We start from the raw sequence: 25,814 nt of genomic DNA on the forward strand, positions 1-25,814 counted from the left end.
TAGAGCAAAGGCCAAAATGGACACCAAACGAGAAGTGGAAAAGCCTATCTTATCTTGATAAGGCACTGCATGCAATTATAACTACTCTATGTTGATCTATTTCAATAAGCTGTCAATTTTGAAAAATGAGAAATGGATAAGAGTAAAACCTCTCATTTCTTAGAGAATTTCCATCATGTCTTATCGTTAAATGTCCCAATAAGCAGGGCAAAAGAAACTGCATCAATGAACAAGCATTGACTCTCCTTGCCAATCAGTGAGACATTAGTTGTCAAGGATGATGAATAGTTTAAAATATAAATTCATTTGTAAAATGAATATAGAAGGGAATGGGAGAAGATTATAAATGGAACTTCCTAATAAAACAGTGGGGGGAAAAGAGAAAGGGGAAATAGAAAAGAGCCTCTAGAAAGATTGGTGTGTGAAACCTAACTAAGCCAGATCAAGAACAAAAATTGAAACCGAAAAGCAAGAGAAATATGAAGATGGTGAGAGAACAAATAGCTGCCTTCAGTGAGACCTAGAAGAATTACATCTAAGGGTATTTAAATAACCTATAGATATGATTGCTGTGCCAATGATCTTTGAAAAGGCATAGAGAGCAGGAAAAGTACATAGGGCTAGAGAAGGGCACATTTTGTCCTGATTTTCAAAAAAGATAAGGAAATAGTGTGGACAACTGAGACTGGAAATAACACAACAAGCAGACTTGAAATGGAAAGGAGCTGCCAGTACTCCAGTAGTAATTTCTTCTGACTATTTATGACAGTGAAACAACCACATTTGGACTCTAAAATCCGAACACTCTCATGTCATATGAAAAAGCAGAAACAGTGCTCAAGAAAAAAGTAGTTGGGCAAGACCTGACCAGGCTTGAGGAGATACAATTTTACAGGTACTCAAAATATCAGTTTTCAAGATATATCAAAGATGAGAAAATTCTTAAAATATGGCAAAGATTGTCAAAGATATTACTTTCTTAAAAGGTAGCCAAAAAGATGAAAGCAAATACCCATACATAATTCTCCTTTATGGGACTGGCCTTTACATATATTGATGAAAATAAGAAAAAGGAGGAGACAGTTTGGCTTTCACAGATGAACCTTTAGGAGAATGTATCATCACATTTTCACACTTTTTATGGAGAAATTTATGGAGAAATATTCAGGGGCAGTGAGGCGGGGCAACGGATAGACTGCTGGGTCTGGGATCAAGAAGTCTCTTCTAAAATTCAAATCTGACCTCAGACAATTTATTGGGTGTGTGATCTGGGCAAGTCCCTTAACCTTGTTTGCCTCAATTTCCTCATCTATAAAATAAGCTGGAGGAGGAAATGGCAAACTATTCCAGTAGCTTTGCCAAGAAACCCCAAAAGGGATCACAAAGAGTTTGACATGACTGAAAAATGACTGAACAATACAGTGGATACAAATGCTATTATATTAATTATTTGTTGATTACCAAAAAGCATTTGCTTTAGTTAGTATAACAAAATGCAGTCTTAAAAATTCCAACAAAAAGACTTTTGTTAAGATAATACAAGATTCCTTGATCCATTCAATCACAGAGACACAGAAGGTTCAACAACCTTCTGACTAATAATGCAGAATACAAACTCCTGAACAGCAGGAGGTAGATCATAAGACCTCATAGACTCTTTGATCTAGTCCTCTCATTTTATAGTTGAGCAAATTAAGGCCCAGGTAGGTTAATCAAGTTGCTCAAGATGCTACAAAGTACCAGGGGCAGGATTTGGACCCAGGTCCTCTGACCACAGAGCCAGGGATCTATTCCTACCTATCCTAATGCCTTGCACATTGTGACTATTTACTGAACTGGACTGAAGTAAAGCAGAGAACAAATGGTGATTGCCTTTGTCAAGAAAGATGTCCAGTGCATGGTTCAAATAGAAAAGGATTCCCTAAAAATGCTTCTGTTTCTGGATGACATTTTACTCACTGCAGGCTCAGAATACTGAATCAACAGCTGATGCACAGAGTGATCATTTGATTAATGTACAATCAAAAAGTATGCTAGCAGATTATAAACAGAATTTACTTTTCTTTTTTTTCTGACATTTTTAAGGGATTTTAAGATTCGTAGCGTGTTCTCTATGTATTAATTCATTTGACTGTCTCAACATATCCATGATATAGGCACCACAGTCCTTATTATACTCATTTGTATAGATACAGAAGAAAAAAAAGCTCAGAGAAATTAAGAAATCTGTCCACAGCTAGCAAGTGCTAGAGGCAGGATTCATTCTTGGTTTCCCTAACAAGTCTAGCATACTTTCCACAGTACTATGTTGTGTCCACAAAACGACAATAAAAACCAAAAACCTTTGGAGGCTAATCTCCCAGTTATTGCATCTAGATGTGTGTTACAAAATTTAAGGCCTTTGACCCAAGAACAGTGTCTTATTTATCACTGTGTCTTCCCCAATGCCTGGCACAGGGCCTTGACCACAGCAGTCATTACATGTTTTTATTCAGTAAAGTAGTTAGTGAAAAATGATTATTTCTTCTTCTCTTCTCCTTCTTCTTTTTCTTCCTCTTCCTTCTCCTCTTCTTCCTCCTCCTTTTTTCTGGAGGCAGTTGGGGTTAAGAGACTTGCTCAAGGTCACACAGGTAGTAAGTGTCTAAAGCTGGATTTGAACTAAGATCCTCTTGACTCCAAGGCTGATCTATCCACTGCACCACCTAGCTGCCCCAATATAACATTTCTTGGAGCATCTGATCAGTTATATGTTCAGTTTAACTTATCTAGAGATACAACATAAATGTTTATTAATTTATTAATTACATATTTATTAAGTACATAATATGTACCTGTTACTGGGGATACAAAGGCAAAAAAGAACGAAAGAAAGAAAGAAACCCTGCCCACAAGGAGCTCCGTTTCTATTGGGGGCAGAAAACAAGTACATATAAAAATCATTTACATATATATAAAGTAATTAAGTTAACAAATACAAATGTAAACCAAGTAGTTAAATAAGGTGATGTGACAGGGAGTTTTGTAGCATTTGGAGGAATCAGGAAAGGTTTCATATAGAAGATAGTGCCTGAGTTTCACCATAAAGGAAAAGAGATATTCTATGAGGCTGAAGGATGGAGAAAGTGAGTTCCAGGCACGTGGCATGGCCAGTACAAAGGCATGGAGACGAGAGATGAAATATAGTGAGTGAAGAACTGAGAGGAGACCTGTTTAACTGGATTCCAAAGTTTGAGAGGGATGTAATGTCCAATGATGCTTGTGTAGGGCTTTAAAAACTAAACAGGGGAGCTTTATATTTTATCCTAAAGGCAACAGGAAGCCACTGGAGTTGATGGTACTTAGATAGCATGTACCCAGTCATCACAGTTGTGGGATTTCCTTCAGCTCTGTTCAGACGCCCAGACAAAAAAGATTCCCAAGAAATATGCAAGTTCACAGATACAGACACAGAACAATTGTTCTGAAAGACTCTGCTTGAGGTTATTTCAAATTTTGAACCAGGAAAAACCTTTTCTTATAGATGTTTGGTAAAACTCGATTTAATGTATATAATGGAAACAAAATCTTACATTTTAGCAACTTTTATTTTGATTTCTTATTTCTTAAAAATGATCTTTGAAAATAAAATTTATTTGGAGATATCTTATATTAGTCAGAACTGAGTAATAAATTAACCTAGGAAATGTTCTCAGTGGGTCAATACCAATTTCCTGATCAAAATGCTTATACGAGAAGAATAAAATTTCTCTTTATAGCATTTGTATTTTTTTTCTACATAGGCTATCAATAAAACATCCATGAACTCTGAAGTACAGATAAAATAAAAAATAAATCTAAAAATCAACAGGTTAACAATTCTTTCCAGTTTCCTCAAGCAGAAGATTACAAATAACTAGCTAAAATATGAAAGACCAGTGACAACTCACTGAACCACTGTGGATTGTATGCTTCTTGTGTCTTGAGTAAGAAAACCTAGCTTTTTTGGTTGTATGAATCACATGCTATGGAAAAGGAAAAGGGAAGAAAGCAGAGGAAAATTTACTCATTCATGAATTTTGTAGCACTCCTTGAAAATCATCTGCTAGCCAGATGCAACTACAAAGTAAATGGGTCTGAAAATGGAAGGATAACAGAGGGATTGTTGGGGAGGTGGGGTAGGCTAAGTAATAGGAGGGCAAGATCGCTGGCAGAAGTAAAGTAGAGGAGTCAGGAGGGCTAGGAGACATAAGAGATAGGCACAAACATAAAAATAAAGATCAGCAGCAGAAACTGTTGTGGAAAGTTTACGTTTATATGTTATAGTACGTTATATTTATATGGGTATACGTTTAGGTATATGTCTATATATAAATATGTCCATGCTTAATTGTAACCTGGGGAGGGGCGGAAAGGGGAAAAAAACAAAGTGAAAAATGTACAGCAGAGAACAAAAGAACACCTACAAGGAAGTGAAGAAAAGATAGCGTGTAGTATTTATGACACAGGCTGTCTTGAAATGGAAATTTGTTGCTCTGTGTTTTGAATCCTCTCATGTTCTGCTGTGTACATGACATTTTTCTTTTTTAATTTTATATTTAAGTATAAATACTTGAATTTATATTATGTTTCTTTTTATTTTTGCATTACGTAATTTAAATTTTAGTATTTAAGTCTAAAACAAACAAAAGTAAATGTGTCTAATTTGGGGGATGGGAGAAACCCATGACTTTGTGGCCAGATGTGACTCTCTAGGTCCCTACCCTGTAGGCCCTCAAAAGGATATTCTTCGAAGTTTGGACTCGGGAGGACCTAGACAGGGGCATGTGGCCCTGAGGCTGCAGGTTCCCCACCCCGGGTCTAACCCTACAAGGAAGATTGTTTTGAGACAGGCTCATACCCATAAGGTATTTATCACAATGGCAAGGCCACAGGCCATGTCCTCCTGGAAGTGGGCATCAGGAAGGACAGTAATAGATTATCTGCCTTTACATCATACAACTTAGCACTTCCTTTTGTTGGTAGAAGATGTGGGCATGTGTACACACGTATATCAAGTTCCTTTTCCCCTTTATAGTTAGAGATGAGTATCTTCCTTGAAGAATGAACCAACCCAAATGAAACCTGACTTCCCCATATATACACACCTGCATATACATACATGCATATATATACATACATACACTATGCACATGTGCATACACATACATATACACCTGCAAATATATCACTGTCTTATTCACTCATGATTTCACGCATGTAGAACATCTCCCTGACACAACTAAAAGTTCTTTTCTCTTTTTGTATCAGTTTTTTTGTATCAGTCTTTTGCATCTTTTGTGCTAGGCCTATGGCAGACATGGACTGCTATTAAGGATGTGGCAGAACTAGACCTCAATAGCAAGTGACTCACAAATGTTCTACCCTACTGACCTGACTTAAAACAAAAGGGAACCACTTCCTAGTTCCTGAGTGAATTAGGCCATCAAGCATTTACCTCGATTTCTACAGAACTAATCTGACAAATCTGACCTGGCTTAGAAGCACAATTCTGGAGGCATATTTACTTGTCATGGTCACAAAAGGGCTTATTTCATAAAATCAGACAGAATCATAATATTCCTCACCCAACCCTCTCCCACCTCCTTTTTTTTCCTGGATGAAGAATGTCTATCTTATTCATATTGATCTAATTTCTTTTCAAGTTATGCTCAAAGTCTTCCATAGCCCATTTCATCACCTGACAGCCCTTGGATTTGTGATTTTTTTTTCTCATGACCAACCCATATATTTTTAGTGACCAAAAGAAATAAGGCACTAATTGGATCCTACTCACTGAACTTGAAAAAAAAAGCCCTCTCATTTTATTGCCAGGATCAAGCCACATTTTTCTTCTTCTCTTAAGTGAACCAATTACATAAATTAACTTAATTTTCTTGGCAACACAATAAAGCTGGAATCCTGGCTCGTACAACTGATAAACTAGCACTAAAAAATATAGAATTAATTCCTAACATTTACATAAAAGTATTTTCAGTATTGTGGATCAAAAAACCCCACTTTGATATAATTTCTCTGTTCTAGAAGAAAAGAGGAGCCTTGTAAAACTCAAATCAATAGTTTAACAGAACAATTGTAACTCTAAGGAAAAAAAAGGCATAGGAAGACTGTACCTTCCTCTCTGGAAAAGCACTTATAAAATAAAGCGAGTGGAAAAATAAAGTACAACTAGAAGAACAGAGTACATACTAACTGTGAATATTTAAGAGAGACAATGTAGATGATAATGAATGGACAAAGAATCCCAATGAGAGTTTAAAGGGAATGACTGAAAAACTGTTATGATACTTTAGGTAATGAAATCCAGCAATTTCCTTGTAAATAGATTAAAGCACATTTACTTTGTTGCATTGATATTCAATGTTGTTTTTAATGAAACATTTTAAAATTGCATCTTTGAAAATAATAATAGCTACTAGATACTAATAGCTCTAAAAGGAGATGCTAGGTAGAAGAGGAGTTAACTCCAGGAAATGATCACCTGTGCTAGCCATCTGGCAGTGTCTCAAACACTTAAGTACTTTCACCACTTCCTCCGGAACACAGATACGCCCTAGAAAATCAGCTCCAGCAGGCCATCTTAGGACAATCAGTCTTAAGACAAAAATTCCCACAGAATATGCTCTGTTGAAGCCAAGTACTCATTTTGGTGAAGTCAAAATATAGTATGGGCTCTGAAATAATCAGAAGTAACAATGCTTCTAAACCACAAAATGCTCTGGATTGCAAAATCTGCCTACAAACGAGTTAGCTTCTTGACTGATTCCTTCAATTTGGCAATAATTTCACAGATATGCATAAAACTACGGGGGTCAGGGAGCGTAGGAGGAGAAAGGGAGAAGTAAAGAAAAAAATTAGCTTTTTGTTTGTAGGGCAATAGTATACAAATTTTGATTTAGTTAAAGAAAAGTGTCTTTACCCATTCCAAAGCAGAAATTTCAAAGGTAGAAAAAAAATGTGGCTCATTTCAAGTTCCTTCTCACCATTATCATCAGAGGTTAATATCTGACTTGAAGAATGAATCAAACCATCTGTCTTCCCCTTCCATTTCAGCTTGGCTTAGAATTGAGTTTAGACCTATTACTGTATTAAGCTGGCACTGGAGCCTGGGAGAGGCCTGGTTTCAAGTCACATCTTTGCTACAGTTTACTCATATGATCCTGGGCTGGTCACTTGAAGCGTCTTTGCTCCATGCAATTCTTTAAACATTATAGTTAGAGATGAATATCTTCCTTGAAGCATGAACAAATCCAGATGAAACCTGCTTTGTAGCAGTTTTTTCCCCTTTTTTGTTGTTGGTAGAGGAAATTCTTCGCCCTACACCAATAAAAGCATGGGTCCAGTCCCTACCCCTGTCCCATTGTCTAGTCTCCTGTAGAAAGGGATATAAAATAGTGCCACATGCTTCATTATATCTACTACTAACCCCACAACAAAGCAAACAAATCAGCAACTGTTTACCCTTTGTAGTCCCCTGCTCCTACCAACAAATTGTGTTTGGCTTAGGGGCAAAAAGACAAAGCAATCACAAGTTGATTTTCTAGTCCTGAGGTTAGAGAGGAAGTTTAAGTGAAAAAAAAAAAAAAAAAGATACGAGCCTCACAGGAAGAGACAGTGAAATAAAGATGTTCATAGAGCCAGATTATGTACAGGTAGGCAAGCAGGCAGTCTCCACTTCCTCCACTTGCATATATTTGGGCAGGAAGGGGACTTCATACAAGGTGAACAGACAGCTCTTTACACCCTCCAGCCTGACCACAAGTCTGAAAAAAGATGTAGGGGAACAAAAGATCACAGCTGTTTTCACCCAACTTTGAATGATAGGTAGGACCCAACAACTCAAAGGGGCCAAAGGGGGGAAGGGAGAGCCTCATATACCCATTCTTTTCATCATTATTTGTAAGGCCTAGCTAAAGCTTGCCTATAGCCCATTTTCCCAACCAGTGTTGCCCTTCAGGTCACAGTACCACAGAAGCCGTGGTGCTGTATACTAGGGAGAAAGGGACAGGGCCTTTTCCAGAAACAGCCTTAGTACCACAGTCACAAGGTAGGTCAATATTTCTCTTCATTTCTCATCTGACTGTGTTACTCTGAGACTTCTCTAACTGCCTTCTCCACCAAGCCCCAGGAAGCCCATCATCTGCAAGATCTCATCAGCCTTGGTACTACTCTATCTCATCACTCTCCTCCCAACCTCTATTTAGAGAGAGACAGACAGACAGAGACAGACAGACAGAGCACTCAGCTCAGACATCTTTCTCCTCATTTCTCACCTGCCTACAGTACTTGAGGACTTCTCTGACAAATTTCTCCACCATGCCCCCTCAATGGGCACCATCTCCTTCCAACCACACCCCCTTAAACCCCCATATCTTTAATTTCATTTTGCATGTGATCTTCCCCCATTAGGTTATAAGCTCCTTGAGGGGAGGAACTATTTTTCTTTTTCCACATTTGAATCTACATTGCTTAGCACAATGCCTGGCACATGGCAGGCACTTAATAAATGTTTGTTGATTGATTTATCAGGATCTAGGCATCACAGTTGAAGGAGAGCACTAATAAGCTAGAGGGTAACAAGAAGAGGTCAAGGAAGGGCCTTTAAGTCTTGGAAGGATCATTTGAAGGAGTTGAGGTTGTTTGGTTTGAAATGATTGTCTTCAAGTATTTGACGGGTTGTCCTATGGGAGAACAAAAGCTTAGTAGCACACGGGCTTCAGAAGACAGAACCAAGAGCAACAGGTAAAAGGTATAAAACGGCAATTTAGGTTCTGTCTCAGGGATTATTTCCCTTCTGTTAGAACTGTCCAATAGTGGACTGGGTTTCTTTGAGAGGTGATGGGCTCCCTCTTCTGGAGGTCTTCAAATAGATGTTGGGGGATCACTTGTTGGGTATGTTAGAGTGGGGATTCCTTTCAGGAATGAGTTGGATTACATGGCTCTTAAGGTTTCTCCTATAATTTTAATATTTTGTGTTTCTGTATTAGCTTGAGATGTCCACTGGATTCCTAACATATAGAGATCCCTTTCTCTCCACAACCTCTCTTCCAACTACTACCTCATTAACTTTACATCATAAAGCAAAGGTTCCCAACATGTTTGGGACAATCTAATAGCCTCTGGGGTTGACACAAAGCCAACAGTATTGGGGGGAAGGGGGACATGGGGAGCTATACATCCTGCTTCTTACCTGAGGGTACACAGATTGGCACAGCAGAAATACGGAAAGTACCTAGAGTGGAGCACAGAAACTGCTGTACTTTTCAGGGCTCTTCACTAAAAGGCTTTTGTTTAGAAGGGGAGAAAATAAAGCTCTTTATTTTGGATTGTTCAATATATAATGTGACTGAGAGCTGGACTGAGTGGATGGGCCTTCTTTCTTGTTTTGTCTATGTATTATTCTGCACCTCAGTTTTCCTTCCTCCACAAGTGACGTATTGTTGGGAAAACAATAGCTTGAAAGAGAATATGTGAAGTGCTTAAATTCTTTGTATTTCAATATATGAGAAGACATCACTCTAATACCATATAGAAAAAGAAGCAGGTGTGTCTTGAAAGCCTAGCTAAAGAATTTCAGTTAATGACAATCTTATGATTCACTTCAATTCAAGAAACATTTATTAAACCCTTTCTATGTGCAAGACACTGGGGTGACAAAGGTGAAAAACAACAGTCACTTTCCTCAAGGACCTAAAATTTTTAATAGTAAATACTATCTAATCTAATTATAAGGTAGCCTCACCCAAAATGCATCTCAAGTGCTGGACTCTGAATTGGCATTACAATGAGGCAGCAGTAATAATAAAACCACTTTTTTCTAGAGGTTAACAAAGTGTTTATACAGTTAACACAGAAACCCACAACTATCAAAACATTTTAAAATGTGCTTTAGCAATCAATGCTTTCTTTGTTACCTTATTTTGAAATTCAAACTCTTTGGCATATGTGTTTGCTTGTAGCACCATCAAAAATACATACAACAAAAAATGAATGGCCTGCTAGCACACCTGAGAAAAATGGGTCCACTAGTCAAACCGCATATCCAGAAACAGAGAAGAGCAAGCAAAGTAGATTTATAAGGAGTGATGGAAATGTCAACGGATGAATTAGAAAGTAGCATTAAGTGTCAATTTTAGAAATCAGCACCACATGGGGTGCTTTAAGAGCTGTATGCATAGCTTGATGTCATTCTAGTTTTTAATTTGATAAGGCTATAATTCCAGGATAAAGAAATTTCAATTCTGTCCAATTTGGTATTAGGGGAGAACAAGTGATAATCAACAATGATCCACATCTTAAGCATTTTGCAATTAGCTGTAAGAGGAAGAGAAGATGAAATCCCACTGTACTTAGTCTGTTAAATGAGAAAAGTGTCTGATTCAGGAGAACAAAATACCTTCTTAAAATTCTATTTTCTAACAAATTGCCTCCCATTCATACATAAAATCATTCAAAATTCTTTGCTATAACAACAGAATTAAACCTGTCCAGTGACTCTTGGATCATTCACATAAAACATGGAGATACATTCTTGTTGTAGAAGTCTGTCATTGTGATAGTGGAGATATAGCACAGAGTCCAAGTTGCAGAGAGATTATTTGTGAGTGCTGAGGTCCTTCAGATGCTCCCATTGGCAGACAACATTGTGCTGGTTGTATCAAACCCCAGCACACTACAGAAACTTCTTTAAGATAACTGTCACCACTCAAAAGAATTTTACCTGACTATCCACATGGAAAAGACCAGGCAGACTTCTTCTGCCCAAAGTACAACATGCATTTGGATAGAACATAGAAATTGTCCAAAAGTATCATATATCAGAGATCAATAATAGTACAGTAGAGAATGAGTTGGCCCCAGAGGTGAACAGAGGAGAGAGAAGCCTTGTTTGCCTTCAGGAAATTGTGGAACTCTTTTAGTAACGTCACACATTCCATGAAATGAAATCTCACATTTTCAGTGTCAGTTTTCTATATGGAATGGAAATATCTCCACAGATGGGGCAGATAGGTAGCATAGAGTGCCAAGCCTGGGGTCAAAGAGACCTGGGGTCAAAGAGACCTGGGTTCAAATCTGGTTTCAGACACTGTACTATTAATGTATTTTTGCTTAATTTGAAGATCTTTCCCATCCATTACTAGGCCCATGTGACCTGCTTAAGTCACACAGAAGCCTGAATCACATGTGGTAGGAGGAGCTTGCTGAATGGTATAAAAGGAAGGGTGGAGCAAAGTTGGAAGGAAGTGAGTGAGAGCAGTTAGAGTGGTGAGGGAGGACACAGGCAGGAGATAGCTAGGATTGTGAGTGTTTGTTTGTGGGAAGGCCCCAGCGGTGCTGTCCCCTGCAGTGATAATGTGTATTGACTTCTTTGTTGTTATGATGGATTCGGTTTTCTGGTGTTGGGATTTGACTTTCTGGTGTCTGAATAAATATTTTTCTTCTGCCTTCTATATGGAGAGTCTGTTATATTTTGCAATTCAGAATTATGCTGGCATATTCATAGTTGCCATCAGTGCTGTGAATATGACCTTGGTGATACAGACACTTACTAGCTGTGTGACCCTAGGCAAAGTCACTTAACCTTGTTTGCCTCATTTTCTTCATCTGTAAAAAATGAGTTGGAGAAGGAAATGGCAAACCACTCCAGTATCTTTGTCAAGAAAATTCTAAATGGGTCATGAAGCATTGGACACAACTGAAATGACTCAGCAACAATGACAACAAAATTATATAGAGGGTAATGAAGAGGGACATGGGAGTTGTGAGGAGGCAGCAACATGTATTCAATGAAAAGATTTGAAGAACAGGAATAAAAGATGACATCAAGGAAATATGTGCCAGGGAGAGAAGATGAACTGGCTACTTGGGGCAGGGGTGGGGGTGGGGGGGAGATGATGACAGGTGGATAGCCAAAGTGTTCCATTGGTACCCTCATGGTATCGGAAGAAATGTCTCTAGCATGTGGGATGGACCTCCTGTGATGAACTTATGGGGGGGACATGGACAGGTGTCATCTAGGATGAGCAGGAAGCATGAGTTGTGATTTGCATCATTGGAAAAGACTTCTGAATCAATGAGATTACAGAACCATTTGAGTATTTCAGAGAGACAGAGGAAGACAGAAGTAGAGAAAAAGAAAGAAGAATAGAAGAAAAGACAGAAGAAAAACCTAGAAACTATTGGAATTTCATGGAGTAAGTTAAGTTGATCACTGTGGAAAAAAGTCATCAAAAGTATATTTTACTGACTTTTCTAATGGATTTGAATTGCTCAACTATCCAACCAGGACAACCGACTTGATGTAGGATTAATTAAATTAGTATAATATAGAGGCACCAAGTACAGCATTTTGATTAGACCCAGAGGTGAGTGGGGAGGGAACATTGTCTAGCTCATTTTTATAGAAAATTTAATTCTTTCTCTTCCAAAGCATCTCCCTTTTCTTCTCTCAATCACTAGCTCCCCTCCACAATTTTGATCATGCATACATGCAAAACTATTTTAAATAATAAAATAATTATTTTTCCTCCAGTATATCAAATCACTTCCTTCTCTCTCTCCCTCCCATTATTTAGTCCATTAACTTGAGGAGAAATTTACTTAATTCTCTCAGATTTCACCAGTACTCTCTCTGTTTTGTTTTAAATCACTCAACATTTATGTAATTATTGAGCTTGTGTGAGCAAATGTTAATTGTATAGGTCTTTCTCCTGTACACCTGATTAGACAATGAGCTTCTTGAGGAAGGATCCATAGTCTATTCTTTCCTATAGATAGATGAACACCATGCTTTACACCCCATGGAGACCCAGTAAACACGATCTGTTTGACTGATTCTTTATCATTTAGGGATGGGGACTAGGTTTCTTAGAAGTTATTCCAAGAATAAATGAAATGCTGAATCAAAAATATCTCCCTTAATGTCAGATTGTTAAATATGAAAGTTGCCTGAAAGCACAAAACATGACAACTAATCTAGCTGAGCAAATGAGTTGAAAAGAGGCCATTAAGTATCTATCCAAACTAGTACCATGGCTTCAGAAAGTAATTTGTTATTACTACTATCATCATCATTATTGTGTCTGATTTTCCATTATAACATAGATTTGGATAGATCATAGGTGAAATCACATCTCCTGTATTTATATACAGCAAAAGACTTCTTTACACAGTTAGCTTAAGAAGTGGGCGATTAGACTTATTTCCTTGAACTATTATAAGTATACAACAACCATTGCTATAGGCCCCTCTTTAAATATAAGTCCTGTTATTATAAATATGTCTTTCCACAATACCTTATTTCTTATCTATACACTGATATTCTACCACCAACAACAACCATTTTCAACAGCAGCAGCAGCAACAATCACAAACATATATTAAGCACTTAATGTGCCCGGCACTGTGCTAAGTACTAGGGATACAAAGAAAAAGTACAGCATTGTAGGTGATCCAATGGACAATGGAAAGATCCAGAGTAGGCATAAATGGACCACAGCATATGATCACCACTGACTTGTATTCAATAAAAGATATCATTGAGGAACTTCAACTCCATTATTACAACTGGAAATTAAGCTCAAAGGGCATGTTATATTCTAAAAGCATAACAGAGACTTGGCCTCAAAGCCAGAAGTCCTGGGTTCAAGGACCACCTCTGACAAGCACTGGGTAAGTCCCTTAACCTCCCAGTGTGGTAGACAACTGTCTAAGACCATAAATTGTAGGGCCATGACCAACCTGCATTAGTCAAGTGAGTTTAGCTATCCTGGAGATGTCATTAGCAATGAAGTCAGAGCTATAGTTCTGATTCATCTTTACCAACATAGATTAGTAGTTTTGTTGGAATTACTGTTATTTTTACAAAAGCAACCTGTCACAAAGGCAGCAAATTTACCCACTATTACTGTGATGTATATACAAGGAGGCTATCTAGTCGAGCCCTCTTTACCTTCCTAAGTATATGTTATTTTTAAAAAACATACAAATCGATACCAGATTAGGAGTAAAAGAAACCAAAGGTACTTCTGGGTCCACACACCCAAGTTAAAGTGTCTGACAAGTTTAAGGGGGGAAAAAACCAGTTGAACAACTTTTTCATTTTCATTTGGTAAACTACAAAATTAACCTTGTAAAATGTGCTTCTAAATGTTTAAATGATGATGTGCAAATTTTTGACAGCCATCAGCTATGCTGATTAACATCAGACCCGTTTTACCAGACCTTTCAGGGAATACAAGTAGCCACAGGCACACACAAACACTCATACATACTTAAAAAGTATAGCAATTAATATGATTTATTAACAAACTATTTCCATTTTTACCACTGGAAACACCAAGGGCCAGAGGAGATGTTATTTATCTAAAATGATGCTGATATAAACCAATGGCTGAACTAGAAACAGAACTTCGTTTTTTTCATCCCTAGTCCTATACCTTAGTACTTAGAATCTCTCTTTGATATCAAGTTTGCTACAAATATCAATATATTTCCTTCTTTGACAGGATGGAAATGTCTAGACAACACTAAAAGTTGTACTGTATTTACACAGATTAAGTATGCCAGTAAAAAACAGCTTTTAAAAATCTGTTGTATTTTCAGAAATTAGTTGGCTTCAGACTGGCTGAAATATTAGAGCATTTGAATTTAGCCTAACAAGTCTCAGGTTGTTGGCTGATTTAATCAATTTTAACTTTTAAACTTCAATTGGAATAATTCTGGAAAATGTCTGTAAGGAATATTCTTACCATGTGCATGTGTGGTTGTGAAAAATAAACAATATTATCTCAGATTCAAAACCATAGGTGATCCAGAGTACAACAGAAAGATGAAGAGTGGACACAAACAGATTGTAGTATGATCGACCAAGATTTGTATGCAATAACAAGCCCAAAAAACATCATTAAGGACCTTCATGACTACAAAGGAAGATGGCTCAGTCACCTAACAAGAAAGATGAATAGCTTACTAGACACACTATGCGCTGCTCTGGAAGTCACAAAATAATCCAAAGAAATTGAGGTAGGCCTACAGCATGATAGCATGGGCTCTCCTATCAAAGATTCATGCAATGATATGGAAAAATTTCACACAGGAGGAGAAGGAATGCATAGGTTGCCAGCACTGCTGACAGAAGAAGTAGACAGGACAGTGAAATCAAAAGACCATCAATGTTTTATGATGTGTGTACAGACAACATGAACATATGTTTATATGTCTATATGTGTATACACACATATACATCTATATGCACATGTATGTATATAAATACATGTATGTGTACATCTATAAACATAATTGTGGATTCTAGGGGAAAAAGAAAAGACCTATGTAAAATCAGATAAGTTAAGGTAACAAGTAGAATTGTTTTCTATCATTGTGATAATCATAACCAAGACACAATGATTTAAAGTGAAAAAAAATTATCTTTCCTAATTAACAGATTTCTGAGATGGAAACCAGGGAAATAAGTGGGAAAAATTCCATAGAATGGAAAATATAAAGGCTATAAATAGCATACTGTGATGTTGGGAAGTACTACCTTGTATGTATCAGAAATGCATCATAGATTACTTTCATCTCCAAATGGATTTTTTAAAAATGGTCTATTCTATGTAAGCAAATCCATTATGAAAAGTATCAAAAATTAGTGACAGACAAGCCCGGAAGGTCCATCTGGAAATTATTTTTGCAATGCAATTTAGAACTGCATGGGACAGACTGTCCTTTCAGATATATAAACTTCCCCTTTACTTTGTTATGATAAGCTAACGGTCTGACTACCCAAAACTGCCCTTTTTATAAGAAAAAACTGACATACACACTGGCTTAGAGGAACAATGCCATCTCACTGATTTGTTGGTCTCATTTCCTTCCATTTCTCATGACAGCATGCAATTTTTCCATTTTATAACGTATCTAAGTTATGAATGCACACAATAACAATCCAAAACCTGGCAACTCATTGCTTTCAGTCAGTAACAAATACACTGGAACCTCATGAGAATACCGTCCTCTGAGTCTAAGCAACAGGCCATATTATAGATGAAACAATATTAAATTGAAATACTAGACTCATTTTCCTTTTCCTCCTCCATAACTATTACACAAATAGACCTTAAAACATTTTAGGTAAGTGGGGATCAAAAAACCAACTTGACAGGCTACCTTATAGAGACCAAAGTAGTTCCCTTTTATTAGCTTGAAGATCTTTTAATTCAACAAGGATTCTGACAATGCTATCAAAGACCTGGAAGACTCTTTAAAATACTCCATTTATCTATTGTATACGCTTTCTCCAGAAAAACCCTCCAAATTTGTGGGTGGGCACCCCCCACTTGCTGAAAATTAATTTCTTATATTATAGAGGGCTAATTATTAAAAATATAGGGGAAACTACAAGACCTGTTGAGCTCTCTAGAGATATCTTTATTGCCCAAGCAATACATGCTAGAGCATGTAGCAAAAAACCATGACAACTATAAAGTTTCTGCTCTGGAACCTCAAATTTCTAGTTAAGATATTGAGTTGTTACATTCTGCACTTTTGGTTACAAAATCCCTTTGCATAACATGGAACCACATTGCACTGAATTCTGGGCCACAGCAGGTGTGATAATAGAATAGGACTATAGGGAATGGGCTTCTACAACATAAAATGCTTATATCATGGGCCAAGAATAATAATGATGCCTTATGAGGCTTTCATTTTATATAGCACATTTCTAGAAATACAATTCGATTCTTCTCTTGAAATTTGTGATTTCTATCTGAATTTGTGCAATGTGCCAATGTTGTAATGGGTTTATAATGCATTACTGTTATAATAAAACGAGAATGTCAACCATTGGACTTTGGAAAACCTGATTTTAATCAGCTCCGTACTACTTTTGGGAGCACAGCTGGTTCTCAAAACAGAAAGATTGCTGTCTCATTTCTTCTACTGGGTTTGGAAAACTGGGATGACCTCTGGGAGCAGATATAACTTACTCTTTTCTCATTTTAAGAACTCTTTTGTTGGTGAAAGCTCCAAATTATTGGGATGTTCTTTGACCTATCACACAAAAGAAGCTGACATTCAATACCAAATGTTGACAGCCCTTGCTCTGAAGTCTCTCTCTCTGTAAGGCATCTTGTATCTTAATGTACCAAAAAGAAAGATTGAGTGACCAATGTCAGTATTTGTCAGTGTTTTTTAAAAAAGGAGATGGTTGCTTCCCAGAAATAAGACAATGAAACCAACAGCATCATGGTTACCTGAGTGAGTGATTCCTAGTAAGGTCAGGTTGACGCTCCTGCAGAATTTCAAAGATATTGGGCTGACGTAGAAATGCAACAATCTTGTCATTGTAGGCTGTGTTAATGAAAAAGGAGAATATTTTTAAGAATATGGAATTTCTGCTGTACAAACAACGATAATGAAGACCCATACAAAAATTTTAAAAAGATACTTGGATATTTTGGTTATACCTTAAGTTAGTGTAATTATTATGACTTTAATTAGCATCTAATTTACTTTATAGCTAGCCAGCTAGGTGGCACAGTGGACAGAGCAGTGGGCTAGGAATCAGGAAGACTTTGAGTTCATCCTCAGACACTTACTAACTGTGTGACCCTGTGCAAGTCCCTTAACCCTGTTTGCCTCAGTTTCTCATTTGTAAATAAGATGGAAAAGGAAACAGCAAACCACTTCAGTATCTTTGCCAAGAAAACCCCAAATAATGTCATGAAGGGTCAGACATAACTAACATTTACTTTATGGCTAACCTATTACCATATGTCACATCTGGTCTCATTAAGCATTTTTATCAGAATCATCTAATAGAATCACTGCTGTTATCAAGTGGCAAGATAAGATTGATGCTAAGACACTCTGTACACCCCATCAGACAATTCCCAACAGACAACAGATACATAGAAGATGAGTGACAGCCAAATAGTGGCAATTACAAACGATTTTGCATAAAAATGTTAAGAACACTACAATGCAGGGAACATAAAGAAAATAAGCTATATCTATTAACTCTGGGGAGGCTAAGAATAGAAATCTCACACTAACATGCAACATTCAGAAAATAGAGAGATTCTTTTAGAGTTTGAAATGTTAGGTAGCCTATGGGACAAATTCTAGAGCCACAATTAAAAGGTTCTATAAGTTCTATGAGTAAGAATGATGGACACAAGGAAGGGGACAAGTCATTTCTAAAAGAAATATATAAATGGCAGTAGGCCACAGATGGGTCTCTTTCATCATATCTGCAAAGAAAGCTACATCCCACCCCCCACCCCCAATTAGCAGCAGTTGCTTCAGATTTTAGAACACATATAGATAGATGTCTTGGCTGATACTGGCTAATAATGTCTGCAGCAAGAATTAGAAAATCCATGAATCAGAATTCTTTTTACTCTTCCTCTTTTGTTTGTTTTAAGTAAAATATTCTGTTGCAATCAAAGCTATTAGTGACTGTGAGACAATATAAATGGATCATGGAACCATTTAAAATTTATTGTAATGTATTGTGTGGGATTCAGATATAATCTTTTTTTTTTTTTTTACTATACTATAATCTGATTTTCCAAAGTTGTTAATAAGAATTCTTCCTCCAGTATTTCATTATGTTAAATCTATACACATCATATTTCTCTGAGTCTGCTCTTGGATTATGGATTCAACTCCATGGATCTTTTTTTCTAATGTTTCTTCCTTACTACTATACAGTTTTGTTTATTGCTAACAGAACAACATAATTAGATATCTGGCAGTCAAATACTTCTTCATTTTTTTCCCTTACAATTTATCTTGATACTCTTCACATTTGGTTTTGCTTAATTTTATGAAGTTCTCCATTGGTACCTTGAGTGGCACCACATTAAAGCAATAAAAATTGTTTGGCTAATATTGAGAGTTTCATTATATTGCCTTAACCTTGACATGAACGTAGAGAAGAACCCACATTCTAGGACTTGTAAAATTTAAAGAAGTGCCCTTATAGACAATAAGCAAAATTTTAAAATATTAAACAAGGGCAAATGATAAAAAACAGACTTATATGGAAGTCAAATTGACTGATTGATCAGTGCCTGGTTTAAAGAAAAAAAAACATTAAAAATAGATGTTTCATTTAGCTCCCGAGTGCAGAAATCAGACTGATGAGTTGAAGTTCCAAAGAAGTAAATGTAGCCTGGAAGTAAGGAAGAATTTTACAATTAGAGATATAAAAAATGGAATGCATTGCCTCAAGAGGTTGCATATTATGTTCCTCTCCTCCCCACATCCTCCACTAGAGGTATTCAAGTAAAAACTGAATGACTGACCACTTATCAGGTATACTGAAACATAGATTCTTTTCCATGTATGGGTTAGATCAGATGGTCTCTGAGGTTTTTTCCATCTGTGACATTCCAGGATGCCATAAAAGTTATTTAAATGGCTACAAGTCTTTTTAAATGTTAGGTTATGAATATCTCATCATGGATTCAGGTTCAGCCAACACTTTTATATTCTATAAATGATATATAAGATCTTAAACCAAGTAATAATTATCTATTTATAATAGAAGGATACTCAAACCCTGCTGCAGACATTTGCTAGACTTTAACGTAACACATTATCTTTCTTTTTCTCCTTATTCTCCCCTTCCTCCTTCTCCTTTTTTTCCACTTCCTCCTCCCCCTCCTTCATCATCATCATCATCATCATTATCTTCTAGAACTGTGGTTTCACTGTTTAGGGAAATTCTGGTATGGAAACTCCTCTACTTGTGGAGATTGGTTAATGTTTATCAATTTAAATGCCTCAGAGAGCTGTCTGGGATTCTAAGAAGTCAAGTGACTTTCCCAGGGCCACAAAGCTAGTACCTGACAGGAGCAGAACTTGGACCAAGGTCTTCTTGACTCTGAAGCTGGCTTCCTATTGATTTCACCATTTTATCTTTACGTTCTGTTACTTAGTATACATACATTGAAAACAAGCATATAAATAATAACATAAAATATTCAAAATGGCCAATATTGTTGACCATTTTACATAAAATCAAAAATATTTTTAAACTGCTAACATATAATCCCATTTTCAACATGGAGTTTCTTAAATCTATGATTTTTATATTAATTCCCAAGAATGAAAGCAGTTAAAAAAATTCAATAGCTTTGTCCATACAGGTTACATTTAATCTGAGTTAACTGGCAATTTTAATGACACATGGTTTGATATTTTGCTCCAAGAAAATGCCTACCTGTTTTACCTTAGCATATTGTTTCTATAGAAACAAATATTATGTATTTTATATACCTGGTAAAGGACTTCAGTACACAAGTAAGGACAGCAATAAATCTTAAAGACTGATAATTGGTCTGATTGTATTAGAACCAGGAACCTAAATGGCTGACTCATGTAAGAAGAACTGCTGGGGATGGAAGCTCAATTCCATGTGGACAGTCTCGGGCGGGTAAAGGTGGGAACTTCTAAATCTTAGAGTTCTCACGAGGCCCCTCAGGAAACGGCTGGGAATCGAGGTGAACCGAGCTATCTCGTGTATTTCCGCCTCTTCCCGTGAGAAACATGATAGGAGGAGCATGCCCCTCGAGACTGTCCTGGGTCTGGGCACACCTATTGTTATCTAACAGGCACGGTATTCAGGTGCAAACTATGAGGCTGGAGAGCTTAATTAGGATCAGGAAAGCCTGAAAGTGCTCTTAGCTCGGGAGGGGCCCTGACCGACAGAAGGCCTCTCCTCCCTTTCCCTCTCTTCTCTCTTCCCTCCCCCTCTCTCCCTACTTACACTTCTACTTCCAATCTCTTATTGTAAGATCTTTGCCTCCTTGGGAGATCTTTCTCTCTCCCTCCTAAGGAAGAATTCCCCCTGCACTTGTAACCAGAACCCTGAATAAAGCTCAACCCTTGTTCGACTCTGATAGGTCTCTTCTCTCGTACGAGTATCCAGTTTGGCCAGCCGAAGACCTCCGATAGAGGTAAGGTAAGACTCGGGTAGCCCACAGGCCTCTAGGCCTGGCAAAGAACTGTCTCATCTAGGATACCATTGCTTTCTTCATGTCTTTCCTCACTTTTGTTTATAAGACAGATAAAAATTTTTTGCAGAATCAAACCTATTCTTGACAGTACTATAAAGCAGACAAAAGATGAAGTAAAAAGAAAAAGAATACTGCATTAAAATTCCAACAAAGCTCAAAGGAATCAAGAACACCATAGATGACAATGAAAACAAAAGAGTTGGAAATTTTTCAAGTTTTTCTCAAGATTTTCTCTACTTTCATTTTTATATCAGTCAACATAATTAATAAGACACTATCTTTCAATTAAACAAAATTTTAATATCTACAAAAGTATTGTAAATCTATTAATATTTCACATAAGGGAAAATTCTCATTATCATTTGGCAATGGAATCATGAGATCACAGAATTTTAAAATGAGAAGGAATCTTAAGAGATCACCTAGTTTAACCACTCATTTTATAGATGAGGAAAATAATGTGACAGAGAGATTAGGTGACATAACCAAACTTAATGACAGCGGAAAGACAAAACCCAGGTGTCCTGACTAGCATTCTTTCCACTACACTATGATCCTTCTCTACTTTTTTCTGGTATTGGGGGAAATATTTCTACTTTGCTTGAGTGAGCAGCAGGATTGAGGTGCCACTTTTCTCAAGTCTTTTAAAATGTAGTATAATTGTTTTTCCCATTTAATCAATTACGCCACTGTAAAGTCATGAGACTTCAGTTTTAGACCATATGGTTTGGGGCATGTTTATTTCAAAACAGCAGTCAACTAATTTATAATGATCATATTTCATGTTTTCCTTAATAAGTTATTTTTTCTGTCACTTTCAATAGTCAAATACTCATATTCAGAAAAGGCTAAAGAATATAAAAGTCCACCTTAATTTTTCTGTTTTTTTTTTTAACAATGCAATGCTTTTGAAATTCAAATATGAATTAAATCTGTTAAAGTTTTCTTAAGATAAATGCAACACAACTTCAAAGTACAAAAGCATCTCTGCCAGTGCTTTTTAACATGACACACTCATGACATGCTAGCAGTTTTTAAATTACTTCAATCTTATGTGTCCAAAGGTCAAAATTTCCCAGTAAGGAATGTCAAATGAACAGAATCATCCAAACTCCAAACCCACAGCAACAAATAGCATATACACACGTATATTGCACTCTGAAATGACAAATTAAATGAGAATTTCCTTCTCTGAAGAACAAGAGAACAGCTGATGACATACCCACTGGAACCATGTCCTGGTACTGTGACCTACTGACAGTATTGAAGGTGCTGGATGGCCTAGGAAGAACTGGTGGTCCTGAATGTCGAGAGTCCTCTCCTACCTGTAAAGAGAAGCACAGTCATGTCCTGCCAAAGAACTGGAATCCTCATCTAAAGCATGCCTTCGGAAGGTGTCAGTTGGAAATAGCTTGTACATTCAAAGAACTGAGTCCCGCAAACGAACAAGAAAAGGGCCAATTTGGGAACTGAATTAGGGCAATGTCCTAATGTTCAATTTTTAAACCAAGCTTCCTCCCTCTTTTTAAAAATTTCAGCAGATGAACTGACTGGTTATTATTAGCTAGATTCCTAATGCCTATTTTTCTGGTATTTCTATTTGGAAGTTACCACACAAAATAATTGGTAGCAGTAGCAACTAAATGCATTTAATTTAATTGTATTAATTTGAATTAATTTATTTTATAATATAGAAACAGGCTCTTGAACTAGATATGCAAGTACATGCATGTAAAACAATTTTGTTTTGAAGATCTGATCATTTTAGGGAGAGTTTATATTTTATGATTTTTTTATCTTTATAAACACACATTCTCTTCCATCAAAATTTCAGAGAATACCAAGTTATGAGGAGTAAGAGATTCCATGTATCATATTTATATATTAATACTCAGTAATGTATCCCTACTCTTATTCATTCAAAGACTGCTATCAATTTTAATGTATTACATCATTTAACTTTTTGGAATATTCTAAATGTCAAAGGTAGGGCGCTGGAAAGGCTCATATGTCTTTTTTCACATTGACTTATTGCAAATTTGGGGGTTTGTATAATGAGGTCAGTCACTGCCTTTGTGAAATCAATCATTACCCATTTTTTTTATTAACCAGGATGAAGGTACTATTTAAAGATACCAATGACAGACATAAGGTTTTTCTCCTACAAGTAGGGCACTATGTGTCACCGTTCTTAGAACAAGAAATGAGACCTGTCCCCAATTCCTCATTTCTTGAAATCAGACCCAGTCAACAGGCAAATTGGCAAAGGAGATAACACAGGATGTATCTCCTACCACCAATTTGACAGTAAGCATTTCCTTTGAAGGTTTGACAATATTGTAAAAAAAAAAAAAAGAGGTGAACATTAGGAGGGGTGAGCTCTGATATACCCATATATTTTTCTTTCACATGAAAAGTAATCTTCAAACAATGTTAGTGTTTATTTCAGTATCTCTTCCTGAAATTGGGTTCGTTAGGTCCTGGGGAAAAGATATAAAAGACTTCAGTGACAGTTACAATTTTTATTTGTGGCATCCCTGAAAATGGTTTTGAATAGTCTGTAAAACCATTGGCTTAATGAGAACTGAAAAATAAAGTGTGTTTGCTGAATAACAAAGTGACGTCAGGCACAGTAGAAACATGCTGCCTATTTATCAAGTCCAAAGGTAAAAGATTTATTTGTGTTTGTAGAATGGACTATGCCAGTATCTTGCAATATGGCATTACGAATTTACAGGATAAAGAGGGTAAAGATTTATATGCTGCTCTTGAGTTATAAATACCGAGCTTATCAAGCGTCCATAAATTTTATATGAGCTTTACATAAATATGTTTACACACACACACACATACACACACAATTAGCAAATGCACAGTCAGTCAGAACTGGACTATGCATTGAGAAGGGGAATACAAGAGTTAAACCCAAACGAATCAAATACAGTCATGGAATTTCACTCTATTATGTTTTCTCCTTATCAAGGAAATACTCTGTCAAAAATTCAGAAGGTAAAGGATATCATGCTGGTGCTGAAAAGATGCATAGAATGCAAATTTGGCTGTCATCTAATAATGCTTTAGGGAAAATTTTTGAATTATGCATTTGAATGAATAAACGTAAAAGCATTTGTTATGTGCCTACTATATGCCAAGCACATCTCATATAATGTATAAAAAACCCAAGTAATAAAGGTATTTAAGCTGTTGAGGGAAGGACAGATGACTTATATACCTGAACATTCCCTTTGCTCACACAAACTGTTACAGTAATAAAGTGAAGTTGTCTATGACTTGTAATTAGGAAATCTGAGTGCCCTCAAGTGGTTACAATATGGCACTGCATTAAGAATCTACAGAAAACAGGCCAAACCTTACAGAATCAATAGTTATCAGATTTAGGGCTGTAAGAAACCTGAAGGTGCAGCCAGTTCAACCGCTTAACTGACTTCTGAGGTCCATTCTAGCTCAAGTCAATGACATCATGTACCCATCTGCTCAGGTCCAGCAAGCATGCGCATCAGAGGGTCCTCCACAGATAGACCATTAGTAAAGGAAATTCCACAACTTTTATTTTACTAACCCTTTCCCAAGAAATTCTTTCTTAGATTTCACCTAATTTTCAAATTACTGAAATTTAAAACTTTTGCAAGAAATCTTTTCTGGTTTTCCTTAATGGTAGAAATTATCTCCAATTTGTCTTGTATGTAGTTTGTTTCTACCCATTTGTTGCATGTTCTCTTTTTCCCTGGATTATGAGGTCTTTGAGCGCAGGCACAGTTTTTGCCATTCTTTACAGCTCTAGTACTTAGTACAGTGTCTGGCACACAGTAGGCACTCAAAAAAAATTGTGTTGATTTTACTTGACTTTATACTTCCTTGTTATTTTCCGTTGATGTGTATAACAAATGATTATGAAGCCATCTATGCACAAGGATGTATAAACAAAGATTGTGACTCTCTCCCCCCATTCCTCTGGACAAGAGCATTACTTTAAAAAATCTTTCATATTTCTGTGTGGTTTCAGAGAATTGCTGATATTTTAAACTTTCTCAAATTTTATCAAAATACCTCACATTAAACTACAAAAAAACAGAAGGAAAATGTTTCTTTAGGCTATCTCTGCCTAAGTGCAACCACATCCTGATGAGTTTTCATCAACCATCAGGAAAGTCCCCAAGAAAACTTTGTGACTCACTTCACCAGCACTGTGGCTGCGCTGCCTGGTCAGATGTTGTCGATGTACCAAAGCGCTTGTGGGTCTGCTGCTCTGCAGTGGGAGCCGGGGGTCAATGAAGGTGGTGGTACGGGAATTGTGGTCGACAAAAAAAGCCTAGAAGACAAACTTGTAGTCAGTATTTGCTACATCTATAGATCTAACATTCCTACAGTAGTTAGCTCTCGTATATTCTGGGATTCTATGAATATACTTAGGATTTACTTCCTTAGCCCACTTTTACAATGTCCTTCAAATTTTTGTCTTATCGTTAACATTCTTTTACAACAGGGCTTACATAATTAACTATATCAGTATTGATTTGTAGGATTTTGAATTTAGAGTGGAATTTAAAGGTCATTTACTTCAACACTTTCCTTTCGCAGATGAAGAAACCATGGCCCAGAGAGATCATGTGATTTGCCTATGATCAAATAGCTGTTTTTAGTGAGACCCCAGAAATTCTCAGGGCCATTCCTTTGTTGTATTTCTGACTTTTTTCCTTTCTGTTCTGTTCCTGCTGCTAGCCCCCT

The 25,814-nt window shown here is 36.7% G+C and overlaps 1 protein-coding gene across 11 annotated transcripts in view; it reads right to left on the bottom strand.

Annotated features, from left to right (window-relative positions):
- Positions 1 to 25,814, bottom strand: part of HECW2 (HECT, C2 and WW domain containing E3 ubiquitin protein ligase 2) — a 507,687-nt gene that overhangs the window by 67,805 nt on the left and 414,068 nt on the right. For all 11 annotated transcript variants that reach the window (XM_072612728.1, XM_072612727.1, XM_072612726.1 and 8 more), the window contains 3 exons: positions 25,264 to 25,398; positions 22,291 to 22,393; positions 17,295 to 17,391 (listed from right to left, as the gene is read on the bottom strand). In XM_072612728.1, coding sequence (XP_072468829.1) covers positions 17,295 to 17,391; positions 22,291 to 22,393; positions 25,264 to 25,398 — 335 coding nt within the window. The remainder of the gene's footprint in view (positions 1 to 17,294; positions 17,392 to 22,290; positions 22,394 to 25,263; positions 25,399 to 25,814) is intronic.

This window comes from Notamacropus eugenii, chromosome 5 (genome assembly GCF_028372415.1).
Source record: "Notamacropus eugenii isolate mMacEug1 chromosome 5, mMacEug1.pri_v2, whole genome shotgun sequence".
Classification (NCBI taxonomy): Eukaryota; Metazoa; Chordata; class Mammalia; order Diprotodontia; family Macropodidae; genus Notamacropus; species Notamacropus eugenii.